Source organism: Crocuta crocuta, unplaced genomic scaffold (assembly GCF_008692635.1).
Source record: "Crocuta crocuta isolate KB4526 unplaced genomic scaffold, BGI_CrCroc_1.0 scaffold382, whole genome shotgun sequence".
NCBI classification, from domain to species: Eukaryota; Metazoa; Chordata; class Mammalia; order Carnivora; family Hyaenidae; genus Crocuta; species Crocuta crocuta.
In genome coordinates, this window is record NW_027531873.1 from 1,994,161 (window position 1) to 2,021,661 (window position 27,501).

The 27,501-nt window shown below is 35.1% G+C and overlaps 1 protein-coding gene across 13 annotated transcripts in view; it reads left to right on the plus strand.

Annotated features, from left to right (window-relative positions):
* The window catches only part of CCDC73 (coiled-coil domain containing 73), a 143,149-nt gene that overhangs the window by 95,130 nt on the left and 20,518 nt on the right, over window positions 1-27,501 (plus strand). For 9 of the 13 annotated variants that reach the window (XM_077772853.1, XM_077772863.1, XM_077772852.1 and 6 more), the window contains 3 exons: window positions 14,734-14,862; window positions 16,533-16,637; window positions 24,334-24,444. The exons of 1 other annotated variant lie outside the window; for it this stretch is intronic. In XM_077772853.1, the coding sequence (XP_077628979.1) occupies window positions 14,734-14,862; window positions 16,533-16,637; window positions 24,334-24,444 (345 nt within the window). The remainder of the gene's footprint in view (window positions 1-14,733; window positions 14,863-16,532; window positions 16,638-24,333; window positions 24,445-27,501) is intronic. 3 more of the 13 variants (XM_077772861.1, XM_077772864.1, XM_077772856.1) reach the window with 2 other exon arrangements.

A 27,501-nucleotide genomic window follows, 5' to 3' on the forward strand; every position in this document is an offset into this window, starting at 1 on the left:
GAAGAACTGACGTCTTGAAAATATTGGGTCTTCCTATTCATGAATGTGGAGTATCATTCCATTTATTTAGTTCTTTGATGTCTTTCACCAGAATTTTGTAGTTCTCATATAGATCTTATATATAGTTTGTTAGATTCTTACCTAAAGATTTAAGTTTTGGGGGTGCTAATGTAAATCATAATGTATTTTTATTTTCAAATTATATTTGTTAATTGCTAGTGTATAGCAAATTGTGAGATCATAGAAAATATTATCTCTCCCCATTTTCAATCACTCGTGATTTCCTAAGTAGTAAAAGCACTAACAACATCTCTTGTTCTAATATATATGTATTTTTAAGTTGGTTTCATGCCCAGCATGGAACCCAATGTGGGGCTTGAACTCATGACCCTGAGATCAAGACTTGAGTTGAGATCAAAAGTTGGACACTTAACTGACTGAGCCATCCACGTGCCCCAAAACATCTCTTGTTCTAATATTTGGTCTTTCACCCTGCTCCCAACAGCGGGCTTCTAAAACCCTTAAAAATTTCTAAGTGATAAGAGCACTGGATGCATCATTTGTTTTAATAATGTTACTCTCGATGAGCTCTGGAATGGGGGCTGGTGACCAGAAAGAGGAAACCATGATTAGAATCTTAAAATTTTCAGCCCTGCTTCTCTCCCAATTCCCTCTACACCAAAAAGGGAAGAGGGGTTGGAAATGGCATAATTGATCATGTCTTCATGAGGAAGTCGTACCCATTACTACCCATTACGTACCCAGTAGTACCCATTTCAGAGGGAGGGTGACACACCTTAACTCCACCAGAATAGAATCCCCTGTGCTCAGGACCCTCCCAGATCTTGCCTTTTGGATATCTTCATCTGTCTATCCATCTGTAGCCTTTATCATATCTGTTAAAAAAAAAAAACTGGTAAACTTAAGTGTTTCTCTAGTTCTGTGAGCTGTTCAGGCAAATTAATGGAACCTAAGAGGGGATAATGGGAACCTCTGTTTATAGCCAATCAGTCAGAAACACCTGGCCTTGCGATCGGCATCTGAAGTGGGATAGGAGCTGTCTTAGGAGACTGAGCCCTCTTTACTTATTGGATCTGACACTGCCTTCAAGTAGGTAGTGTCAGAAGTTAGTTAAATTGTAGGACACTCAGCTGATGTTGCAGAGAATGCCTGGGGCTGAGGGGAACACCCTCACACACTTGGTGACCAGGAGCATCAGAAGTGAAGTGTTCTGTGAAAACGAGACACAGGAAAAAAACACAGGGGGAAGAACCGGGTTTTTTCCCTGTACCAGAAGGAAGAGCTGTAGGTTTTTCCAGTACAGAAAATGATTAACTTTTGTATATTAATGTTATATTATATCCTACAACTTTATTACAATCACTTATTAGTTCTAGGAAGTTTTTGTTGATTCTTTCACATTTTCTACATAGTCATTTATGTCATCTGTGAACAACAACAGTTTTATTTCTTACTTCCCAAATCTGTATATCTTTTTTTTAAAAATTTCCTTTTCTTGTTGTACTAGCTAGGGCTTCCAGTATGGTGTTGAAAAATTTTAGTGAGAGGGGATATCCTTGGCTTGTTCCTAATCTTAGTGTCTCATCCTTAAGTATGATGTTATCTGTAGGGTTTTTTTTTTTTTTTTTTGATGTTCTTTATCAGGTTGGTTCCCCTCTGTTCCTAGTTTGTTACGAGTTATTATCATAAATAGGTGTTGAATTTTGTCAAGTACTTTTTCTGCATTGATTGATATGATCATTTGATTTTTTATTTTGCCTGTTATAATAGATTACATTAATTATTGAATGTTGAACTAGTCTTGCATAACTGGGATAAATCACATTTGTTCACAGTATATAATTATTTGTATACATTGTTGGATTTAATTTGCTGTTATTTTGTTGAAGATTTTTGCATCTGTGGTCATGAAAACACTAGTCTGTAGTTTTCTTGTAATGTCTTTGTCTTGTTTTGCTATTAGGGTAATGCTGACCATATAGAATGAGTTCAAAATATTCTTTCTGTATCCATCTTCTGAAAGAGATTATACAGAATTGAATTAATTTCCTCCTTAAACGTTTGGTAGAATTTACCAGTGAACCCATTTGGGCATGGTACTGTCTGTGTAAGATTTTTGTTGATTCAGTTTCTTTAATGGACTTAAGTCTATTTAGATTGTCTATTTCTTCTTGTGTGAGTTTTGGCAGATTGTGTCAAAGAATCAGTCCATTTCATCTAGGTTATCAAACTTGTGAGCATAGAGCTGTTCATAATATTTTTAAAAATTTTCCCTCTATTGTCCATAGGATTTTTAGTTATGTCCAGTTTTTCATTTCTGATATTAGTAATTTATGACCTTTCTTTTTTTTTTTCTTAGCCTGGTTAGAAGCTTATCAATTTTATTGATTGTTTCAAAAAATCAGCCTTTGGTTTCCTTGATTTCCTCTATTGATGTATTTTCATTTTCATTGATTTCTGCTCTAATTTTTATTATTTCTTTTGCTTACTTTGATTTTACTTTGCTCTTCTTTTTCTAGTTTCCTAAATTTAAAGTTTAGATGTTTTAAATTTTTTCTTTTAATTTTTTAAATAAAATTGTATTTGACACATAATGTTATGTTAGTTTCGGATGTAAAACATAGTGATTCAATAAGTCTGTACATTATGCTATGCTCACAACTGTAGCTACTATCTGTTGTCATACCATGCTACTACAAGACCATTGACTGTATTCAGTATGCTGTATCTTTTATCCCCGTGACTTATTTATTCCGTAACTGGAAGCCTGTATTCCCTATTCCCTTTCATCTATTTTGTCCATGCCCCACCCCTCTGGTGACCATTAGTTTGTTCTCAGTATTTATGGGTCTGTTTCTGCTTTTTGTTTATTTGCTTTTTTTTTTTTTTTTTAGATTCCTCATATAAGTGAAATCTTCTGGTATTTATCATTCTCTTTTGACATATTTCTCTTAGCATAATACCTTCTAGGTCCATTGTGTTTTTGCACATGGCAAGGTCTTATCCTTTTTATGGCTGACTAATATTCCTTTGTGTATATATAGCACATCTTTACCCATTCATCTATCATTGGGCATTTGGGTTGCTTCCATAGTTTGGTCTTTTTTCTTTTCTAATAGCTGCATTCGATGCTATACATTTCCCTGTAAGCATTGCTTTTACTGCATTACACAAATTTTGTTGAGTTGTATTTTCATTTAGCTCAAAATATTTTAAAATTTCTCCTGAGATTTCTTCTTTGACCCATGTATTATTCAGAAGTGTGCTGTTTAATCTCCAAGTATTTTCAAGCTACCCTTTCTTGATTTCTAGTTTAATTCTATTGTAGTCTAAGAGCAGACATTGTATAATTTTTGTATTTTAAATTTGTTAAGGTGTGTTTTACAGTCCAGAATGTGGTCTATCTTGGTGAATGTTCCCTGTGAGTTTGAGAAGGATTTGTAATCTTCTGTTTATGGATGTAGAAGTCTATACAGTTTACTGAACTGGGAACTTCACAGTACTTCTCAGTTTTTTCCCCTCTCTTAAGTGGTACAGGATAGATGGAGGGGGCTGGGTTGGAGTATTACTCTCTCCCCAGATAGTTTAGGCTCAGGTCCAGTAGCTTCTCCTGAGGTCCATCCTTGTTAGAACAGAATGCCCTGGCATATTTCAAAATGGTTCCTTTTCCCCTCCTTCTCCTGAAAGCAGGAGGGAATTTTTTTTTTCTAATACTAACTGTGAGATGACTTGGAAATGAAATTCACAAAAGTGTGTGTGGGGGTTCCCCCATGACTGTGTCCCCCTGGTTTTTTTTTTTTTTTTAACTCTCAGAATTTTTCACATTGAGCCTCTGGTGGTTAGTCAGTCACAGTTCAGCTTCTCCTGTGCTGGCACTAGTTCTTGCAGAGGTTTCTGTTTGTGGGTTTCTGCTCTGGTAATTTATAATTCTTTGTATTCGCCAGTCTGTTTCTCCAGTTATTGAAGTAGCAGTTTGCTTTATGACCTCATTTCTCTGGCAGATGTAAGAAGAGTTTTTGGTTTTCAGTTTGCTCAGCTTTTATTTGTTGTGAGGATAAAGTGTTGTCAGGACAAAGTTTAAGCTCCTTACTTGTTGGACTGGAAATAAGAAGCTCCCCTGTTTCAATGCTTAACTATAATTTTACTGAAATTAAAATTTTATGAAGGATCTAGAGTGACAGACTTAAGTTTTGAAGAGGAGTGTTTTGTGCCATGAGATAAATAACATGTACTTTAATGCATAATTTAAGAAATCAGTAAATTTTGTTACTTTCTGTTTTAGGATCATTTCAAGGAAAGCAGGATTACTTAGGATAAAGATTGAAGTGGGTTCTAAATGCTAAGCCAGAGTCCAAAGGCCATTAATATTTGTAACACTATTATATCTAGTTCTTTGGTCTTATAACTGTCAATAAAATGGTTTTATATTCCCTGGATTCTATCCTTATACCTGAAGCATCAGAATGGAAGCACATAAGTGTAGCTCAGTATAAAACATTAGGATGGGTGGTAATAAGCCTATGTTCCTAGTCCTTAAAAGTCTTATGTCTTTCTAGCAAACTAGACCGTTTTTATGTAGAGAACATTTATTTTCAGTTACATCCTAGAATATTAAAGATGGCTTTTTTAATATAAGGAGAAAAATCTATCATTTAAAAATTTGTAGTCTCAAATCAGAGGATTGTTAAAAGAACCATTTTATCAATATTAACTTCAAATGCAAATAAATACAAATAACTAAATACTGACTATTTGTGAATCAGCACATTTTTAGTGATGGCTCTTTGATTCATTTATATTTTAATATTTTTTATCAATGAGTTAATTGATTAAATAATCACATTAATTTAACGATTATATAAAAATATTCGTATGCTTTTATTCAATTATGTTTTCCATTATTGTAAAAGGATTATATCTCATAAATTTCTGTATTAGGTTATGTGGGTTTTATTTCACTAAATAAAGACAAATGTTTAATTGTATATATTTTTAACATATAGTTTAAGACTGGCCTGTAGATGGAGACGAGGCTCTTGTAAATCCATGGAGAGACACCACTGTCAGACTAGGTTAAAGAGTATTGTCTCTTTCTTTGCACAAGTAGAATAGTGTTGCTCATGAGCACACTGACCCATTTCTCCTAGGTCTTGGAGCCTTACCAGGGCTAACTAAATGCACTGATGTGTCCTGCAGTGGTGGCCTGTCTCTCTAGAGAGCATTACAGTCAATGACCATGCTACCTCGTAGTTCTTGGAAGAGAGAGTGTACGAAAGGGTAAAGTGAGAGGATATTATTGCCTTGAGAGTTCTAAGTCTGAGTAGCTGAAAGTGAAAAATTTTAAGTATATTTTAATAGTCATTTATAGTATTTCCAACATTCTAAGTATAAGAATTTTCTATTTTTTATGTAGTCTTAATTTTTAACTTTCAGAAAAGCTTTTTCATTTTTTACTTTCTTTTTCAGAAGCAAATCAAGTCTAGTTACATTGGTTATATCACTCACTTAAAACTTTTAATCATTAATTTTCCCAAAGATAATTTTTATTTTTCTTTTATTCTGTTGTATGATTTTGTTCAGAACAGTTAAGCTATTGGTTTGTGATAAGATGGATTTTTTTTTTTTTTGGAGCAAAGTTAAACAGACCAAACTTAGTTGTTAGATTAAAGTAGATATTACAGTTTTGAATGCTGGGCTCACCATTATGGCAATCATGAAGAATTCCTGATACTATCTGCGAGCAGCATTCATAACCTCTGCTATTTGTCTGAGTAAACGTCAGAGCACTCCAGGAGATAGTGATATTTAACAGACTACCCTGTACCAGAAAAGGAGGGGTAAAGGAAAAAAGAGCACAATATTTATGGCTCTAGGAACTATAAGTTGTAATTTAATGAGATCAAAGCATGTGCTCTTTATTTGCTGTGCTAACAGCTTTGAATAAAATGGTTAGAAAACAGACAATGTACTAAAAGTTCAGGATATTTAAAAGCTATAAGGGCTATAAAATCAAAAGCATATTTTCAGTGGAAAATCATTTCGTGGAGGTCTCTGGTTTTAATTTATTATGCTCTTAAGATTAAGTAATTAATATAAGAAAAAGAAAGACATAAGAAATGATTAGCATTTACTTTTGTCAGCCATATACTGGGTTTTCGCTCTTACTCTCCCCTTTCCCACTTCCTTGTTGTTTCAGAACAATTATTGTAATAGGAATTGATGCATTTTAGAGTATCTCCTATAAAACTTAGCTAATTACAACAGCTCCATGTTTTCAGTTGTTGAGAAGTGTAGAAAGCCATAGGAGTTTGTTGCACTTTGTAACCTTGACAGAAGAAATAACTTTTAGAAAAAGGATCTTCCTTTATTAATTCAGAGAATTGTAGGCCATCTTATGTGAATATAAGTTTTAACGACATATACTTCAGTTTAATTATCCTTATATCAGTAGAACATTGTGACCTAGGCGTGAAACTAGAATAGATCGTTAGGGTAAAACTAGCATAAAAGGCATCTAATAATTTACTTTCTAACTTGTTAGAATGTTTGTTTACTTCTTATAAGTGTATCTTGCTTTAGGAAAACCCAAGATAAAAAAATTAAAAGTTAAATTGTTGCAAGTTTTAAAAATTACCATTTTCGTGTACAAAAATAGCAGCTCTCTTGAAAGCAAGTTTTTGAAAACACCATTTTGTAGAGAATGAATTACCTTATTTGAAACCCAGTATTATTGGTGACTTTTTTTAAAAAGTAGAATCAATTGAGCACAAAAGGTTTCTTTTTATTTTGTTTTTTATTTTACTTTATTTTGTTTTTTATTTCAGAGAGAGAGAAAGGGCACAAGCAGAGGGAGAGAGAGGGAATCTCAAGCAGGCTCTATACTTAGCATGAAGCTTGATCCCATGAGTAGAAATTAAGAGTTGGATGCTTAACTGACTGAGCCATCTAGGTGCCCCAAAAGATTTGCTTTTAACATTCAGATGATATTTGACTAAATACTGAGTAACAATATAAAAAATTAGCCAAATACCCTATAAATCTGAGTTGAGATTAAAACTTTGAGGTCCTTTGAATTAAGCTAAATTTTTTAAATGTTTGTTTATTTTTGAGAGAGAGAGAGAGCACACACAAGCAGGAGAGGGAGACACAGAATCCGAAGCAGGCCCCAGGCTCTGAGCTGTTCGTGCAGAGCCTGATGTGGGGCTTGAACTCATGAACCGCGAGATCATGACCTGAGCCGAAGTCAGATGCTTAACCAACCAAGCTACCCAGGCACCCCATAAATTTTTAAGAAATTAAATTGTTGAAATTACTAGATTTTTTTTTATATCCTTCAGAAACCATAGTCAGTTTAACTCCTACCCCATGTTTTTAAATGTTTATCCAGGGTGGAAATAATGAGATCAATACATTCTTTTGTTCAAAAAGTATGTTAACTCAAAGACCCTCTAGTCCTACAGTAATGTTTTTACATATTGTGTAAGAAAGTGGTCCAGTTGCATTCTTTTGCATGTAGCTGTCCAGTTTTCTCAGCACCATTTGTTGAAGAGACTCTCTCTTTCTCATTGGATGTTCTTTCCTGCTTTGTCAAATATTAATTGACCATATATTTTTAATATTTATTTTTGGGGAGAGAGAGCGTGAGTGCGAGAGATCGAATGCACAAGCAGAGGAGAGGCAGAGAGAGAGGGAGATAGAGAATCCAAAGCAGGTTTCAGGCCCTGAGTCTTCAGTGCAGAGCCCAATGTGGGGTTTGAACCCACGAACTGCAAGATCATGACATGAGCCGAAGTCAGATGCTTAACTGACTGAGCCACCCGAGAGCCCCTTGACCATATAATTCTGGGTTTATTTCTGGGTTTTCTGTTCTGTTCCATTGATCTACAGGCCTTTTTTTAAAGTTGCTATTTATTTATTTTGAGAAAGAGAGACAGACATGAGTAGGGGCGGGGCAGAGAGAGGGAGAAATAATCCCAAGCCCGTTCTGCACTGTCAGTGCAGAGCCCAACATGGGTTGCCATCCTACCACCCTGGGATCATGACCTGAGCTGAAATCAAGACTCAGGTGCTTAACCGACTGAGCCACTCTGGTGCCTCTGTTTTTGGTATAATTGTAGATGAGATTTTTTTAAAAAAAAATTTAACATTTATTTTTTTGAGAGAAAGAGGCAGAGTGTGAGCAGGGGAGGAGCAGAGAGAGAGGGAGACACAGAATCTGAAGCAGGCTCCAGGCTCTGAGCACAGGGCCCAATGTGGAAATTGAACCTATCAACTGCGGGATCATGACTTGAAGTCAGACACTCAGCTGACTGAGCCATCCAGGTGGCCCCAGGTGGGATTGTTTTCTTGACTTCACTTTCTGCTGCTTCATTATTAGTTTATAGGAATGCAGCAGATTTCTGTATCTGGCTTGCTTTTCTTTCTTTCTTTCTTTCTTTCTTTCTTTCTTTCTTTCTTTCTTTCTTTCTTTCTTTCTTTCTTTCTTTCTTTCTTTCTTCCTTCCTTCCTTCCTTCCTTCCTTCCTTCCTTCCTTCCTTCCGCCTTGCCCTTCCCTTCCCTTCCCTTCCCTTCCCTCCTTTCTTTCTCTTTCTTTCTTATTTTGTATCGTGTGACCTTACTGAATTCATTTATCAGTTCTAGTAGTTTTTTGGTAGAGTCTTTAGGATTTTCTATATATAGCATCATGTCATCTGCAAATAGTGACAGTTTTATTTCTTCCTTACCAATTTGGATGCCTTTTATTTCTTTTTGTTGTCTAATTGCTGGGACTAGGACTTCCAGTAGTATGTTGAATAAAAGTGAAGAACCTGCTCAATTTTGGACTCCCTGTTATGTGGAGCAATAAATGTACTTAGTGTTTGATAGTTTAAATATGGCTGTTACCAAAGCATCCTAACTGATACTGCTGACACTTTGTGTTTTAATTACGGAGTATTGTATTTTATAAAATAGTAGATGTCTACAATATAATATGGGTTCATTTTATATCATCCATGTGATAAGCTCACTTTTTAAGGGTCTTTTTTTTTTTAAGAATTATTAATTTATTTTTATTTTAGAGAAAGTGCAAGCTGGGGAGAGGGGCAGAGGGAGAGAGAGAGAATCTTAAGCAGGCTCCATGCTCAGCTGAGAGCCTGATGTGGGGTTCAATCACATGACCCTGGGATTATGACCTGATCTGAAATCAAGAGTTGGATGCTTAGCCAGCTAAGCTACCCAGGCGCCCTTTAAAGTTCTTTACAAATGCTTTTGGCTCCCTGATTATCATGTTTTCCCATTCCTCCAAAGCTCTATCTTAAGGTCTCTGTTCTTCTTTTTTCATATTATCTCTTTCAGTTAGCTCATATTCTATGATTCAGTCATTCACTTCATGCAGGTGACTTTATATTTCCAGTCTCACATTTCTCTTAATATACATTCTATATTTTTAGCTACCTGCAGGTCATCTCTTTTTATGACTTATTGTAATTTCAGGGTTAGCAGGGCACATCTTGGATTGATTCTTCATTCTTAACATGCCTCCTCTCTCCCCATCCATCCCCCCAAATTCATACAGCTCTCCTTTCAAAGGAAATCCTCTTGCTGGCAGTGAAGATGAACCATTGCTGGGACATTGAAACTTCATTTGGGGAAATTTATTATGTGTAGCCTTTTATAGTTTGAGAAAAATATGAATGAATTTTTATATATAATAACAACCTCTGGCTCAGGCTTAATGATTTGTGCTTCTTTGGCTTGTGTAATAGTCTCAGAACATTGTTCACCTCTTGTTTTTTGTCTTAAATATATGCCATCTATTTCATCAGTTAAGTAGACTTCCCATTTCTTTTCCATTTTTATGCTTTCTCTTTCACATTTCATGGTTTTTATTTTAATTTCTCTTAGCTTCACCTAGGTACTCTGGAATAATTTTTTCCTTTCATTCTCCTTGTCTGCTCAATTATATCTTCCTTTAGAATATCTCTTATTTTCCATTCTCCATTTCTCAATAATATAGACATTTATCATCTTATGCCTGGATTAATAAAACAGCCCCTTAGCCAGTGTTCTTTTGTCTGGTTTTTATTCACTTTTGTTGCCAAACTAACTTTACTAGGTTACTAGTGTAATGCATTGTTTCTATGTGCCTGACCTGCTAGATACTTAGTATATATAGAAGGAATGATAGATTGAATAGTTCTCTTTTGCCTACTAAATCAAGTCCTAAATTTCTTTCCAGCTTTACTGAGACATAATTGACATACAACATCATATAAGTGTAGGTGTACAACATACTGATTTAGTCCAATACTTCTTTAATTGGCTTTCTAGAATTTCCAAAGTCTGACCACATTCTACATGTTCAAGATTGTTTCCTACTACATGTTCAAGATTGTTTCCTACTACTTGTTAAGCATATTCTGTTCTATTTAATGAAAAATCTTGGTTGCAATTATTATAATTCTTCACTATTCCTTCCTTTTTTTGCCTTTGCTCCTCTCCATATCCCCTGTCCATACTTGAAATGCCTTCTTTTAGCTTACTTGTATTAAACAGGATTGAGTCAGGAAACAGATGGCACATTGGAATGGGTAAAAGAGAAAAGTTTGGTGAAGAAGCTGTTTACAAAGTTATGGGCAGTGTTCGGGGGAACCAACAGGGATATTGAATAACCACAGGGATAGAAGCAGGCAGGGAGCAGGGGGGGGGGGGNGGGGACAAGGGAAGGAAGCAGCTACTGAGAACCTCAAGAGAGCTATAGGCACAGCTGTAGAAAAAGCTGAATTCAGAAGCTGTGACCTTTGGCAAAGATACAGAGCTACTATCATTTTGTGGCCATAGAGGGAGAAAACTGGGGAAATACCTCAATCTGTCTTCTCAGCATACTGATTTACTGGTGCCTTCCAGAGATTGAACCCAACCAGAAGCCAGAGGGCAAGAAAAACTGCTATATCCACAGATATCAGCACACAGGGGACAGAGCAGTATGGAGAAAGGGCGGAGAGTGAGTCAGGAGAGACAAATGAACAATATCCACTATATTACTCATTCATCAAGGCCTACCTCCTTTGTTCAGACTTCTTTCATTATTTAATAAATGCTGATTGTTCTCTTTGTACCAGCCATTAATTTGCCTGCTTTTCTGAGTATGAAGTCCTGTCTTTTCACCCACGTCATTTGAGGCAATGCACATATCTAAAAGGGACGTGTGAACTAAGATCAATTAATCGTTTCTCCTGGATTTTGAACTGAGTATTGAGTTATAATTGGGTGAGTTTTTCTCTGGATAGCCAAACTATAACATGTAGAACTTGGGACTTTTTGGCAGCACTATTTTCTGCTGTTCCATTTTCAGCTTCCTTGATATTACACTCTTGGTTTTCTGCCTACCTCAGCTGACTGTACTTCCTTCTTATATTAGCTTCTTCTCTAATCCATGAGTATTGGAGTTCTTTAGGACTCAGTCCTTTGCTATCTTCTGTCTTCTAATAATTCTAAGTGATTGCACCTGTTTCTATAGCTTTGTATTCTATTATATACTGTATTATACTACATAGATATATATACAGTACTGATACATGAGAAATATTTATCAGGGAAAAGAGAAAAACACTAATCAATAGAGTGAAGAAAATAAAAATTTTCCTGTAATCCTACCACCCTAATGAATTTTTTTTCCTACAGAAGAGCTGTTTGTTATTTATTCAGTTCTTACATACACAGTCTTTTATTTCTTAATTTTTTTAATAAATTCTTTTTTTAAATTTAAATCAAATTTAAATGTTAACATATAGTGTAATAATCATTTCAGGAATAGAATTCAGTGATTCATCACTTACGTATGACACCCAATGCTCATCCCAGCAAGTGTCCTCCTTAATGCCCATCACTCATTTAGCCCATCCCCCCACCCAACACCCGTCTAGCAACCTCCAGTTTGTTATCTGTATTTAAGAGTCTCTTAGGGTTTGTTTCCCTCTCTGTTTTTAATCTTATTTTTGCTTCCCTTCCCCTGTGTTCATTTGGTTCTTGAATTCCACATGAGTGAAATCATATGATATTTGTCTTTCTCTGACTGACTGACTTTGCTTAGTATAATACATCCTAGTTCCATCCATGTTGTTGCAAATGGCAAGATTTCATTCTTTTTGATCACCGAGTAATATACTATTGTGTGTATGTATATTGTGTATACACACACACACACTATATATATATATATATATATCACATCTTCTTTATCCATTCTTTAATCAGTGGACATTTGAGTTCTTTCCATACTTTGGCTATTGTCAGTAGTGCTGCTGTAAACATTGGGGTGCACGTACCCCTTTGAATCAGCATTTTTATGTCTTTTGGATAAATAGTAGTGCAGTTGCTGGATCATAGGGCTGTTCTGTTTTTATTTTTTTGAGGAACCTGCACTGTTTTCCAGAGTGGCTGCACCAGTTTGCATTCCCACCAGCAATGCTAAAGGGTTCCTCTTTCTCTGCATTCTTGCCAACATCTGTTGTTGCCTGAGATATTAATTTTAGCCATTCTGACAGAAGTGAGGTGGTATCTCAATCATGGTTCTGATTTGTATTTCCCTGATGATGAGTGATGTTGAGCATTTTTTTCATTACATACCATCTTTTAAAAGTTGAAGTGTATTAGTCAGGATTCTTAACTGTAAGATGATTTTGTCAGCAAAGGAATTTAAAACTGTTTAAAGTGTTTAGTTATTTTTGAGAGACAGAGAGATTGCAAACAGGGAATGGGCAGAGAGAGAAGACACAGAATCCAAAGCAGGCGCAAGGTTCTGACTTATCAGCCCAGAGCCTCATGCGGGGCTCAATCCCACAAAATGCGAGATCATGACCTGAGCCAAGGTCAGTTGCTCAACTGACTAAGCCACCCAAGTACCCCAGCAAAGGAATTTAGATGTTGGTCATCTCAGACTTAGAAAATGGTCAGAAACAGGGAAGTTATGTAGTACCCAAGAGCATGCCATAAAACCAACTTCCAGGACTGAGTATTGTATGTTGTAGGTTGTGTAGGTTGTGTTATCACTGTTGACTGTAGTGGGTGCTGCTATGCTATAGCGGTATCATTGGTGCCCATGGAAACTTGCTGTTACTAGCATTACCCCTGCAGACTACCAACAGATGGATTTGCAACAGTTCTTGTTCTTTGTGATACTAGTTTCTGATCCAGTATCCAGGACAGGTGCATCTGATTAGTAGAGTCTGGCGTCATGCTCATAAAGCTAGCTTCTGGCATGTCTAGCTTCTCTAGTGGGCAGTGGACTCTTGTAAGGTAGAATTCCTCCAAAATTCAAAGGGAGTTCAGGTACTGTGTAGTTAAGAATGTGAAAATCAGATTCTTGAGTATTTAATATAGTTAGTATACACAGAACAGTAGTATAATAAATTATACACCAATTCAATTCAGAAGTTGGTATTTCAGAATTATAATGTGTTTGGATGATATCTGTTAAGCTCAATGGACCTGTAACTTCACAAATGAAGACTTCTTTTATACCCTCTGCAATTCTAATAATCTGCAGTGATGTTAGGGTGACTTTTTTGAGTTACAAATCTTATGTCTTTCTCCTTAAGATCCTTCACATTTTTTTTGAGAGGGAGGAGGGGCAGAGGGAGAGGGAGAGAGAGAATCTTAAGCAGGTTCCAGGCCCAGCACAGAGCCCAGTGTGGGCTGAGATCATAACCTGAGCCAAAATCAAAGTTGGACACTTAACTGACTAAGCCACCTAGGTGCCCCCCATATCCTTCTATTATTACCTCATTGACTATAGGATAAAATTAAAACTTTTTAGCTTGGCCTACAAATTCCTTTCAATATCTGAATCTTGTCAAATTTCTAGCCACAATCATGAATACTCTTCTCCTCCCCTTTACCTGTAACAGCTCCAGCTATAGACTGTTCTGTTTGCCTGGAAAAATACCATGTTCTTTCATGGTTCTGTATGTTTGTGCATGTAGAATCTTTTTTTGTCTGGAATGTGTACTCCTTTTTTGTCTTCTTTGCAAATTTATCTTTGAAGACTCCATTCAGAAACCACCTTTCCTGATAGTGCCTTCTTGATGTCCTCAACCAAACTCCTTTTTTCTTTGTTTCTGTGCATTCCTATACTATAGCACTCATCACATTATATTGTGATTATTTCTTACATAAATATTTCTTATTAGATGCTAACAAATTTGGAAACTGATAATCTTTTATCATTTTTTAAATCTCAGAATACTTTTGTTAAATAATAAATGAAAACACCCTACTTCTGGTTTGTTAGTTCATTTGGTTTCCGTGCTCTTTTTAAGAGGAAAAAATCATGCTCTATCCTTGTATCATTGTGTTATGGCCAGAACCACAAATAACATTTCTCACCTTGGCTAATTATCTTGCAAGGGAACTAGGGGAAATAGACCTTGATGGACCAGTAGTATTATCTTAGTATGTGAAATATAGTAAATTACAATGATAGGTTTAAAATGGTCTTTAACTCTTGAATGCTGAGAACAAACTGAGAGCTGATGGGGGTGAGGGGAAGGGGGGTGATGGGCATGGAGGAGGGCACTTGTTGGGATGAGCATCGGGTATTATATGTAAACCAACTTGACAGTAAACTATTAAAAAATTAAAAAAAAAAAGGTCTTTAAAACTGTCAGAAAAAATACCTTGCTTTGATGAAATGTTTACAGTGAATTTTTTGTTTATATTTCTTATGTTAAGGAACTTAAAAAAGTTACCTCAGACTTGATAAAATCCAAGGTCGCATGTCAACAAGAGATAGGAGAAGAAAACATCCATTTAACAATTAAAGAACAAAAATTTCAAGAACTTCAAGAAAGACTCAACATGGTATTTAATTAAATGTATTCATGTTTATATAATTATTTTTGTAAGATTTATCAGAATTTCAGTATTATAAAAGTGTTCTTTTATAAAGTTAATATACATAGAGAAAAAAGGTATTATGAATTATTTTTCACTATAGGTAATTTTTGCCATTATCAGCAAGAATTTAAGACAATAAAATTTGTCTATAACCATTTTACTTCCACTTTAATATAGTGTCAGGTAGTCTTATGGTACAGTGGTGTCTCCAGAAGAGCTTTTGGAGATGACAAATTTTGTAGTTTTTTTAACCTTAATGTTTGTAAATTTGCACACCAGCCTGTATGGGGTGTCTGATACTGTCTTTGTTTCACTAGAACCACTACTTCTCCAGCAAACAAATCTTGGTGCTCCGGGGTGTAAGGGGTCATGACACTCCTACACTTATTGAGCACTTAAATGTAGAATTTTCTGAATTTTATGTCATAGCTTTAAAACTACTCAATTTTTTAAAGGAATTGGAATTAAATAAGAAGATTAATGAAGAGATTATACATATTCAAGAAGAAAAACAGGCAAGCAATCATAAGATATTTTGGAAGCCAGTAAATATTTTTAAAACTGATACAAGGTGGGAAATAAACAAATTAAATTCAATAAAAAATGGAATCATGTTTAGGTCGATTGCTAGCACATAGTAAGCCCTCAGGGTCTATTGAATAGATTCATGTGAACCTTTATACTCAGGTCTCACATATGCTCCCTTTAAAAAACAAATCAGAGAAATGGGAAGATGTTTGTCAAAGGGTACAAACTTCCAGTTATAAGATGAGTAAGTTCTGGGGGTTTAATGTATAGTATGATGAATTTAGTTAACATTACTGTGTTATATACTTGAAAGGTATTAAGAGAATAGATCTTAAATGTGCTCACCACAGACACACAAATCGGAATTATGTGACGTGATAGAGATATTAATCTTATTGTAATTATTTATCAAATCACCATGTTATACAACTTAAGTTTACACAGTGTTATTTGTCAATTATATCTTAATGAAGTTGGGAAAATATTACATTAAAATACTTAATAAAAAGGATAAAAATAAATCAGTTTTTTCCTTGATAGTTTAGATCATCGTACCCTAGCAGATAATTACTGAAATGTGTGTATGCTCAGAGCATACATTTACAGGATGTTATGGTGTCATTTAAATCTAGTTGATATTTATAATTTTTCTATTTAAAAAAAGTGTATGAAAGAAAAGTTCTCCTGTTTCTTTTTTTTCTTTTCTGCTTTTCCTCCATTTCATTGTGAATGCATACCATGACATGTTAGCCCATTAGCAGTATGACATTTTAGTAGCGATATTTTTTTTTTAAGACAAGCCAACAAAAGTTTTAGTTTTGAATTCTTTACATTTTTCAATAGTGTCTCATAATCCATGGTCCATTTCAAAAAACTTTGTTACTTATTTGAATAACTCTTGGAAATAGTACTTTGTAAGAAATTATATAAGTTACTTTAGAAAATTAAGTTAGTAAAATATGCTATTAGTTTATTTCAGTATCTTGTTATGGTGTTGAAATTAAACTATGATAACAAGTTAAGAAATTAGACAATGTAGTTTAAGAATGAATTTAGAAACATACCTACAAAAATTTTTCCACTAATATATTTATACTCTTTTAAAGGATATCATCACTTCTTTCCAACATATGCAACAGTTACTTCAGCATCAAACTGAAGTTAGTACTGAACTAGAAGCAGAGTTGAAGGCATTAAAAGAAAATAATCAGGTTGTATATAGATACATAGATAGAGATATATTTACTCTAATGAGTTTTACCTGTTTGGTTGCTTTTATCTGCCCAACTTTATCTGAGATCATTTTGAATTTTAGGGGTAAGATATGGCCTTCTTCACCAACTTGGTATCAATGTCTAAAGTAATAAATATATATGTAAATTAAAACAAATTTTTTTATGTCTTTGGTTTTGAGAGAGAGAGAGCGAGTGGGGGAGGGGCAGAGAGAGAGGTAGATGCAGAATCTGAAGCAGGCTCCAGGCTCTGAGCTGTCAGTACAGAGCCCGATGCGGGGCTCAAACCCACGAACTATGAGATCATGACCTGAGCCGAAGTCAGACACTTAACTGACTGAGCTACCCAGGTGCCCCTGTGTGTAATTTTTTAATTTAAATTTAAGTCACCAGTTAAATGTTAAGTTTTATCAAGTATCTGACGTTATTAACTTTGTATCAGATCAGATGAGACTTGTTTTTCTTTGTCTTTGAATTGTGGCCAAGGCCAAAACTGAAAATAGAAGGTGACAAGTGTCACCACATTCTTCTAATTTTTGTATATGTGCTGCCGAAGTGAGCACTGTCACCACATTCTAAGAGAGCAGTCAGTGAACTCCTAGAAATTGAGGCAGACCCCTCTTCACAGGAATGGTAGAATTGGCCCTGTTACCACAGCAATCACACCATCATTTTCTTTCTATGTATAAAAAAAACATGATATGAGAGGGAAGAAATTCTGGTCACTGATGTTTTGGGAGTAACAGTTCAATAAGAGAAGCTTTTCTATTACATCCCTAGTTGGAAGGATCATAAACTTCCTCTAATAAGTAAGTGAAGGAGTCTATGTGAAATTAATATAAAGATTGGGGTACGAAAAGGGGAAAGTGACATCTTGTTTTGTGGATGGATGCTTGAGATGCTGTAAAAATTTGAAGGTCCACTCTGGTGTTGGCGGTAGAATAAAATGTGATAAGTTCATGTGGAAGACCTGGCATATGTTTTTCGAAGTTTGGAATTATACCAAGATCATATAGTCTAGTGCACAGTTATGGTCCAGAAATTTCAAGGAAGAAAGTTTTTGGAGTGATCTTTACCAATGGGGCTTGAAGTGTATTATGCTTGTTCCATTACTGTACGGCCCAGTAAGGGTGCAGAAGAGAGACATTTGGTGGTTCCTTGGTTCCACATGAAGGAACATGGAGTTTAGTGGAAGGGCAGAAATTTCTCTGTGTCCCTCTGGCCAAGTGATTGGATGTTTAAGTCAAGAGAAGGAGGTGGGGACATGTTCCACTGGGGTGGCCAGTGGAAGATATTTGTGTTCATCTGAAGGAATTCTTGGAAATGAAGGTAAAGATGGACATTTTTCAAGAAAACTACAATTACAGGGCACCTGGGTGGCTCAGTTGGTTAGGCCTCTGACTCTTGATTTGGGCTCAGGTTGTGATCTCACGGTTTGTGGGTTCGAGCCCTGTGCAGAGGCTGCTTGGGATTCTCTCTCTCTCCCTTTCTCTCTCTCTCTACCTCTCCCTCACTTTCTCATTCTTTTTCTCTCTCTCTCTCTCAAAAATAAACTTAAAAGAAAAGAAAACTACAATCACTTCCCATGTGAAGGTCAACATCAGCAGAGGCCAAGGCCAACTTCCTGGGTATATAATCAGTGCAGTTGTATAGGGACCCATACTCAGAAAGACTTTGAGCTTCAGGTTTAATGTTTTGTGTTTACTGTTTTGAAATTTTTATCTTTAAATTTATGTTTTGTAAATTAAGTCTAATGGGAAAATGGAGCATGCCCTGGAGTCTTGGAGCCTCAGCTGTCTTTGCCCTATCTCCTACTGCCTCCTAGGATGAATTTTGGCTGCTGGCTCTTCCACACTTTGGTATCCTGGGCCCTGCCTAGCCTCATCCTCTCTGCTTCTGCTCCACCACTGTTGTGGTCACGTAGCTGGGGAGAGGTCTGTGTTCTACTGTTGCTCCTTATGTTTGGTGAAGGCCTAAATATAGCAGGGAGGGTTTGGGTCCGTTGCATGTGCCCTGCAGCATCGTCTGTCTCAGTTTGGCAGTACCTCAACACATTAGGTAGATGATTCAGCAGGGGGTGAGTCCTCAGTCCAGGTACTGAGATGTACCCCTGCCTGGCATTTGCAATTTGTTGAGGGTTACCTATGTGCCATGGGTTGGGGCAGAGGTCCCATGGGACAGAAATATTGACTTTCTCACCCCCTGCCAGGACATAGTACATGGATCCAGCAGGTAGAACCCAGTAGCTAGTGGATCTACTTGTGCTAAGTTGTGTAGGCCTTCAGGCATCTGTGAGGGTATATATTTGCCCTTTGCCTAGGAGACCATGACATTAAATAGAAAGTAAAAAGCACCATGACATGATAAGTTGATAGGGAAAGAGAGAAAGGGGGAGTGACCATGAAGGAAAGAAAAAGTTTTGTATTTTAGTATCTTTGATAGCACCTTTTCCCTGCTTTTTAAATTTTGCACTGGGCCCCACAAAGTATGCTATATTCATCATCATTTACTGGAGCCAAACTTAACCTGAACAATGCCAGAGTTGTCTCATTACCACTAATGTTCTGTGACTCATGTAAAGAAAGTTTTGGCTTCTTTATTTCTCTTGCCTGTCCCTAATACTATAAAACTTAGGCCTGGAGGGGCGCCTAGGTGACTCACTTGGTTAAGCATTCGACTTTTGATTTTGGCTCAGGTCATGATCTCATGGTCATGAGATTGAGCCCCCAGTTCAAGGCTCTGCGCTGACAGCACGGAGCCTGCTTGGGATTGTCTCTCTCTTTCTCTCTGTACCTCCGTCTCCTCAAAATAAATAAACTTAAAACAAAAGCAACTTAGACCTGGAAGAGGGAGAGGGAAGAGGTATGCCAGAGTCAGACTCCTCCTTCCTCTTAACTTCTTTACCTCCTCCAGTAAGACCAGTAAAAAATCTCTGAAAGTCCAGATATAAGCAAGTATCCCCCCACCTCCTTTACACATCTACAGATAGATAGCTGGGACTTTCTCTAATATTTTAAACCTTCTCCCAAGAAACATGGGATAGAATTTACCCAAATTCTTTATGAGTAGCAGTTATCAGGATTGTTTTCCAGCCCATTTAAAGGAGTTGAAACAGGTTTTTAGGATGAACAAAATATTAGTTATCAACCAATCCAGTCATTTCATTTCATGATGAACTAAAGATCCAGAAAGTATAAGCAATATAGTTCAAGGCTTCTTAATTAGTAGCAATCCTCAAATTAAATTTTTGTCCCCATTCTACTCCAGCACTATTTCTACATTACATTTTTAACGTATTCTTTCTAGATCAGTGAGAGCTGCCACTTTTATTTAGATCAGTTATTCAAAAACTACAGCTTTTAAATTGCTGTTCATGAGTTCTAAATGCAATGTTTATGTGTTGCTGAATTTTCTTGGGTTGCAGTGTATATGTGTGTGTGTGTGTGTGTGTGTGTATAAGAAATGTGAATATATACATATATATTCACGTTTCTTTGAATTAATCATGACTATAACTCTAGTTCTAGGATCTTTTAACTACAAGTGCTGATATCATAGATAATCCAGATGCCTCTCTTTTTAACTAGCACCATTATTATTTGAGCCTTGATAGTACACAGAGAAACTAGATTTCATACAGAAATGTCTTGCAAAGTATTGGTAAGAACGGGATAGAATTGTCAGCTTTTTATTTTGATAAGTAAGGACATTAAAAATAACAGTGCCATCTATCATCACTTTCACTTTATAAAAAAAATACTTTTACACCACATATTAAGGATATAATCTCAGATTAAAGATAGTCCTTCACAGGAAAAGACATTTGATGGTTTATATAAGACAGTCCTTTATAGGAAAAGACATTTAATGATTTATATAGACTTTTTTTTTTTCCATGAACTAGTGAAATTTTGTCATGGATCAGTAGTACTTGTTTGCAGACTGGTGCTGGAGAACCACTGATATATAGTATAACAAAATATTAATGTTGAACTATTGCTGAGGATTATGCTGCATAGATATCTCAAGTGTTTTCTCGAGGAGCATTCTAATTCCACCTGTATTAAAAGGGATCATTACTCTTCATAATGGCCTACTGGTTTTCAGTGCTCTGCAATCCTGCTGTAGTCTGTCTCATTTTTTAATAGTAGTTTGGAGTATAGAGACCTGAATTCCCATGATAGACAATATTTTCTACTATAATTATAGTTTAGTCTAGATATGAGTATAGTTATACTGCTATAGTCATAGAGTTAACAAGAATAATTTACTTCGTTTGCTCCTATAGTCGTAGTATTAACCAGGATAAGTTAGTTTTTGATACAGTAAAACATTAGCAAATAGTTTATTTTGACTTTCCACAATGTCTGTTTTTCTAATGTTTTTCAGATTTGTTAATTCAGATGTGATTAATAACAAATAGTTATTTGATAGAGTATAAATTCCACGAGAACAGTAACATTTTCATGCATTTACCATAAGGACCTAAAAGAATATCTGGCACAGAATAGGAGCTCATTAAATTTTATTAAATTAATGAATTCAGAATCTTCATAAGTTTATATATTGACAGATCCAGGCTTCTGGTTAAACATGTTGAATTGAACCCACACATTCACTTCTATTTCCTTCTGAAACTAAAATAAAATGACAATAAATCCACAAGGAAAGTAAATAAGGAAATGAGGTTTGAAAGTGGGAATCAGATGGAAAATTAGTAATTTACCTAGCAAATGAAAGAAAGTAGAAACCTAAGAGAAAGGTGCAAAAATGCTGAGGAATTGTAAGCATCATGTGCCTCTAGAAACTTATGTGCAACTCAAGCCAAAGGTTTCTATATAAGAAGCTAGAAGCTACCATCCCTCTAAATTCTCTTGCCTTCCTTGCCCACAAAGACACTGCCTGTTTCCTACATGACAGAAGATTGGAGAGTTACACTGGAGACTTTCAGGGACAACAGGTTGAGAGTCCAGTGGTTTGCTGGAGACCACTTATAGTAGGGAGAGCTGCTGGTCAGAGCTGTTGTCATTTTGTGAGCTGCAACTGTGGTAGTTTGAAATTGCCCATGGTAGGAATATTTAAAATTGGCAAATGCTGTAAAAAGATTTTTAGAACCAAAATGTTACTGAGCCTATTATATTGAGAACAGAGTGGAAAGTCTAAATACTGATATCTGAGACCTCCCTGCTCTGTTTCTCCATTTAGAGTACAGTTAGCCTGTCACTTCTATGCAGGAAAATAGAAGATCCCTTTCTTGGGAAACTAACTTGCTCAAGAGAAAAGACTATAGCTCCTCCACTTAAGGTCTCCCAGTGAACTAGCTGAGCTAGATCAACCTACAGTGAAGCCAATCATTTGACAAAACTTTCAACCAGGTTTTTAATACTTCATTCTTTTTTTTTTTAATTTAAATGTTTTGTTTTTTTTGAATTTGTGAGAGAGAGAAAGAGAGACAGCGTGAGCAGGGGAGGGTCAGAGAGAGAGGGAGATACAGAATCTGAAGCAGGCTCCAGGCTCTGAGCTAGCTGTCAGCACAGAGACCAGCGTGGGGCTCAAACCCACAAACATGAGATCGTGACCTGAGCCGAAGTCGGATGCTCAACCTACTGAGCCACCCAGGTGCCCTAGTACTTCATTCTTTATATGAACATGAAGTTAAGGATCACTGGGCACTTAAAGAAAGTCTCTCTCCACCATGCCAATCAGGCAAAGCAAATAGGGAAACTTAAAAAAAAAAAAAACTTGGAGAAACTAAGAAAATATACTCAGTTAAGAGAAATGTATTTATTAATCCACAAAACAAGAACTAGGGGTCTATAAAGAAACACTCATAGAATAAAAGAGAACCTTTAAAATAAATATTTTAGGAGACATAAAAAGTACACTTCAAAGTTTTGAGGGTAATATTGAGATAGTCTTCTAGAAAGTAGAACCAAAAAACAAGAAGATGGAAAACAGGAGGGAAAGAATAATAGGGGTTTAGTTCATGTGGTCTAGTGAGTTTGAGAGAGAATGGAGAAAATGGAGAGGAGATGACCAAAAGAGTAATTACTAGAATGTAACCTAGGACTGAGGAATTTGAGTTTGTTTTGCTCAACACCAATACGTATCATTATGAAATTTCATACACACTTAAAAGATTCTAAAACTCTTTGTGAAAAAAAGAAGTAGGTCACATATAAAGGATTAAGAATAAGAATGGCAACATAATGATTTCAGACTTCTCACTGGCAGTGCTGGAAGATAGAAGATAATAGAACCATGCCTTCAGTGGTTGGAGAGAAATTGATTTCTAAAGCAGAATTGTACTGCAGCCAAACAAATCATTATGTATTGGTAGAATAAAGATATTTTCAGACATGTAAGGCTTCAAAAAAGGAGGCATCTTGTATCTCCCTTATTTTTTTAAAAAAATATATTTACATTATCCTGAAGTAGAGGCAGTCAAAATAAGTATTCATTGGAGGTTATCAAAGTGCAATAAAATGCTCTTTATGTGCCAAAGGAGACTTTTAGTATTTAAACTGTAAAATGGTTTTTATTAGCTATTTACATAATTTTGCATAATAATGTCATTGTGTATTGATATTCTAGATGCAACTGATGGATACAATTTAGATGGAATACTGTGAAGGCTTTAAAATGAGATAGATCTGTACTTTATGGTATGGAAAGTAAGCAAGAAATACTTTTTTTTTTTTTTTAAGAAAAAAAGCAGTTTGCAGAAGAACACTGTGTGGTATGGTCTCATCTGTGTTTGAAAAGATATATTTTGTGTACCTGTATGCTTAGAGACAACTTCTGGAAGGCTATGTGAGAAGTGCTAGAGTGGTTACCTCTGGGGGGAACTGAGAGCTGATAGAAGAACACTTTACCTTTTCTTTCGCTATCCTTTGTGTGGCTTGAAATGTTTACTTTGAACATACATAGCTTTCAGAATGATAAACAAATGAACTTAAAAATTCCAGATGTATTAGACATGTAGGTAGAGTTCTTAGCTATTCATTTTTTTAAATAGAAGTTTACTTGGATTATCAGCTGACACTGAAGAAACTTAATAATATTGGTGACAGTAATTTAATACCTTTCAAATCCTTGTCTTAGAAAACAGTATTTTTTAGTCTTTAAAGGTTTTTTTTTTTGGAGGGGGTATAGTGGTGATTATATTAATGTTAAGTTATGAAATAATGAGTTCATATGGTAAATATTGAAGCTGTACTAAAAATGTATTAATTTGAAATTAAAAATTAAAATTGTATTTAAGGGTTTTCTAGCCAGTTAATTTCTAAAATAAACAGATATGGACAAAATGTTCTGTGGTAGTTAAAATTTTGTAGTAGAGTTGGGCTGGATTATGCTACATTTCATATTTTTCAATGCTGTACTTTATATTACTTTTTCAGTACATTAAAACTTATGCAGTGAAACTGAATAATGGCAATGTTTTTATACCCTTTTATAGCCATTTCTTTTTCATAACCTCCCCCTATTTCCTGTTAACTAAACTATAAGCACCTTTCTGTTAATTTATGAAAATTATTGTTGAGATAGCACATTACCACTGATCTGTATGGCACTTTCAGCATGTTAGAAGCAAAGGTCCAAGCAACATAAAACACATCAAAATTCATTAATGTGGTATTGATTATTTTTTGGATAATTAATTTTATTGCAGACCCTTGAAAGAGATAATGAGCTGCAAAGGGAGAAGGTAAAAGAAAATGAAGAAAAGTTCCTTAATCTTCAAAAAGAGCACGAGAAAGCACTGGGAACTTGGAAGAAGCATGTAGGTTTATTAAATAGTAAAATAGTAAAATATTTTAAGTAGTTGTAGACATTTAAAATAACTATTAAATGCTTAGAAAATATTGCAAAAATAATATAGGAGTAAAGTCAGACACATATTCTTCTTGCACTTGTATTTCCAAGAAATGAATGCTGTTGAAAAGCTAAATTTAATAAAGTTTCCTATAATGCTTTCATGCTTGAAAAACCACACATATACATGTGTGTGTATATATATGTGTGTGTGTGTGTATATATATATATACACACATTTATATAAATACTGATATATACAATTTGACTTCCCATATGTAACAGAAAAAAATTACCTTTTTATAAAACAGTTGCATAGTATTTTAGTAAATTATTAAAATAACTTATATAGGTACTATTAGCAGTTTTGTTGAGATGTATTAAAGCCATGTTTAGAACATGTGTACAGTAGTTGAGTTCTATAATTATTAACATTTTATCATAAAGAGTTGATACATTATAAACGTAGCTATTTCCTTAAACCACATCCATTTATTTTACACTAAATTTTCATTTTAGTAAAGTAGATAATAAAAGTATGAAATGGTATAAATTAAAATTATAAAATATAGGGGCGCCCGGGTGGCTTAGTCGGTTAAGCATCCGACTTTCGCTCAGGTCATGATCTCGCGGTTCGTGGGTTCGAGCCCCGCGTCGGGCTCTGTGCTGACTGCCAGCTCAGAGCCTGGAGCCTGTTTCAGTCTGTGACTCCCTCTCTCTCTGACCCTCCCCTGCTCACGCTGTCTCTCTCTCTCTCCTAGAAATAAAAAAAAAAAAAACATTAAAAAAAAAAATAAAATTATAAAATATAAAGATTCACTTTAAATATTGGTGGACCCCAAAACTGGTTATTCTGTTTTAATATGTATTTTCATTTCCTTTCAATTCTTTTAAAAGAATTCACAGAGTAGAAAGTCATGATGATTTAATGGAAACTGTATTTTGGGAAAGATTACATTTTGGACTATTGTATTAATTATACTATACTTTTCTAATACTATAATGTAATGTATTTTATACTAATATATATCTAAATACCAGTTTGATAAACATTTTCTTATTGTTATATAAGTAACTCTTGATTTTTCAATTCATTTGCAGCTAACATGTTCTCTTAATTTGTAGTTTGGAAGAGATCAAGTCCTCACTGATGAATTTAATGAGGTTTATCCAAATATCAAAAATATTTATAATTAGTTGTACCAGGATACTAAAAAATGCTTATTCTCTGTATGAGTAAAGTTTACTGTTAAGCAACAAACATAGTAACATTCATTTTAGCTTCAATGAATTCACATTGCATCTTAACACTTGTTATTCCTGATGTTTAGAAACCTTGGAAATGGTACTGTTGGGATAAGGAAAGCTGTTAAGTGAAAAGAGAACATACTTAAATGTGTCAACCATACTCCTCTCCCAAAAAAAGATTAGTTGCCCTAAGAAAAAAAAACATTTCTTTTCCCTGAAACCATAACCATGCCCTTCCTATAAGGAAAAATCAATTGAATTTCAAAAAATAAGCAGTTTCACTGGTGAGGCCTCAATCTGTAAATTTGTATAAAATTGGTTTTGTCTTAGGATCTTTAGCTTCTGCAGTCATTTCACTTCCATATGCTTTAATACTAAACAGAATATAGTTAAATAAGAAAAAAGCTGCTATGGTTCTATGTAAGAGTTTTCCTGAGTGGGAGGTCAGATCTACTCTTTAATTGTATTTACATCTCTTTGTAAGTTTTTCACCATTCTTGAGTGAAGGACAGTGCAGGTATTGCTAGAGGATTGGATCAAGATGGGTTTTTAAAAACTTAAAAAGATACTGACAAAAATTAGATGGAATCATATAAACTGCTATCCCCCCAAACAACAACAGTGAAAGAGAAACCGTACAAATAAAACTTTGTGACTATTGTTAGGCAGTATAGTTAAAATTCATTGAAATATTATAAAGAACACCATTATATACATCTGTTTGCCTTTGATTAGTTATATAGTTAATGGATGTACATAGACAAAAGACAATAAATGAGGTTGTTCAGAAATGACTTAGGGGAAAGTGTTGGCTACAAAAGGAGTTCAGTTCACATTTGTTGAGCATCTACTATGTGTTAGGTACTATTCCAGGTACTGGATTTTCAGAAATGCCCAAAATACAAAGATTAATAGAGAGCTCACACTCTCAAAGCAACAGATAACTATGAAATTAACGACAGTAACATGGAGTAGTTTAAGTAGTATTAACAAATTACTATGAAAGTACAAATAAATCATATCATTTAGCTAGGTTGGAGAAAGTTTTTAGAGAAAAGATGACACTAAAGATAAATAGGGTTTCACCACACAGTATGTGCCCATTTCCTACACCTCTCTTTCCATTCTGCTGGCATTCCATTTAGTACAGAATGGAAAGAATCATGGAGGCATGAAACTGCAATCTCAAGGGTGATGGGTAGTCTAATTTGAATAAAGCATAGGATGTGTGAAATAGGACACTGGAAAATACATTGATATCATTTTCCAAAAGGCTCCTTACTAAGGAAGTTGAATTTTATTTTATAAGTAATTGGAAGGCATTGAGAATATTAAAGCAGAGAAGTGACACAGTCAGATCTTTTAGAAAAATAACCCTTGCAACAGTATGGAAGATGGCTTTATGGAAAGAGACCAGTGAGAAGAATACTGTAAATAATCTAACATTGAGCCTATGAGGGTGTCCGTGAGGACCACAGTAGTGAGAACAGAGAAGAAGAGTAAATGCAAAACATTTAAAAGTAGAATTAGCAGAGTTATTGATGTTTTACACATAATAAGTATTAGAAGGAGAAAAGAGTCAAACATGACTCTGAGATTAGTATAACTAGTAGAATGATAATATCAGTAAGTGGCATAAGGAATGTGGAAGGAGAAGCAGATATGTAGATGAAAATAATGAGTTTAATTTGGAAGCTGTTGAATTTATAGTGCCTGCAGGACATCTAGCCTGAAATGCATACTATTCATTTAGAAAATTTGAATCTAAGGAGAGAGG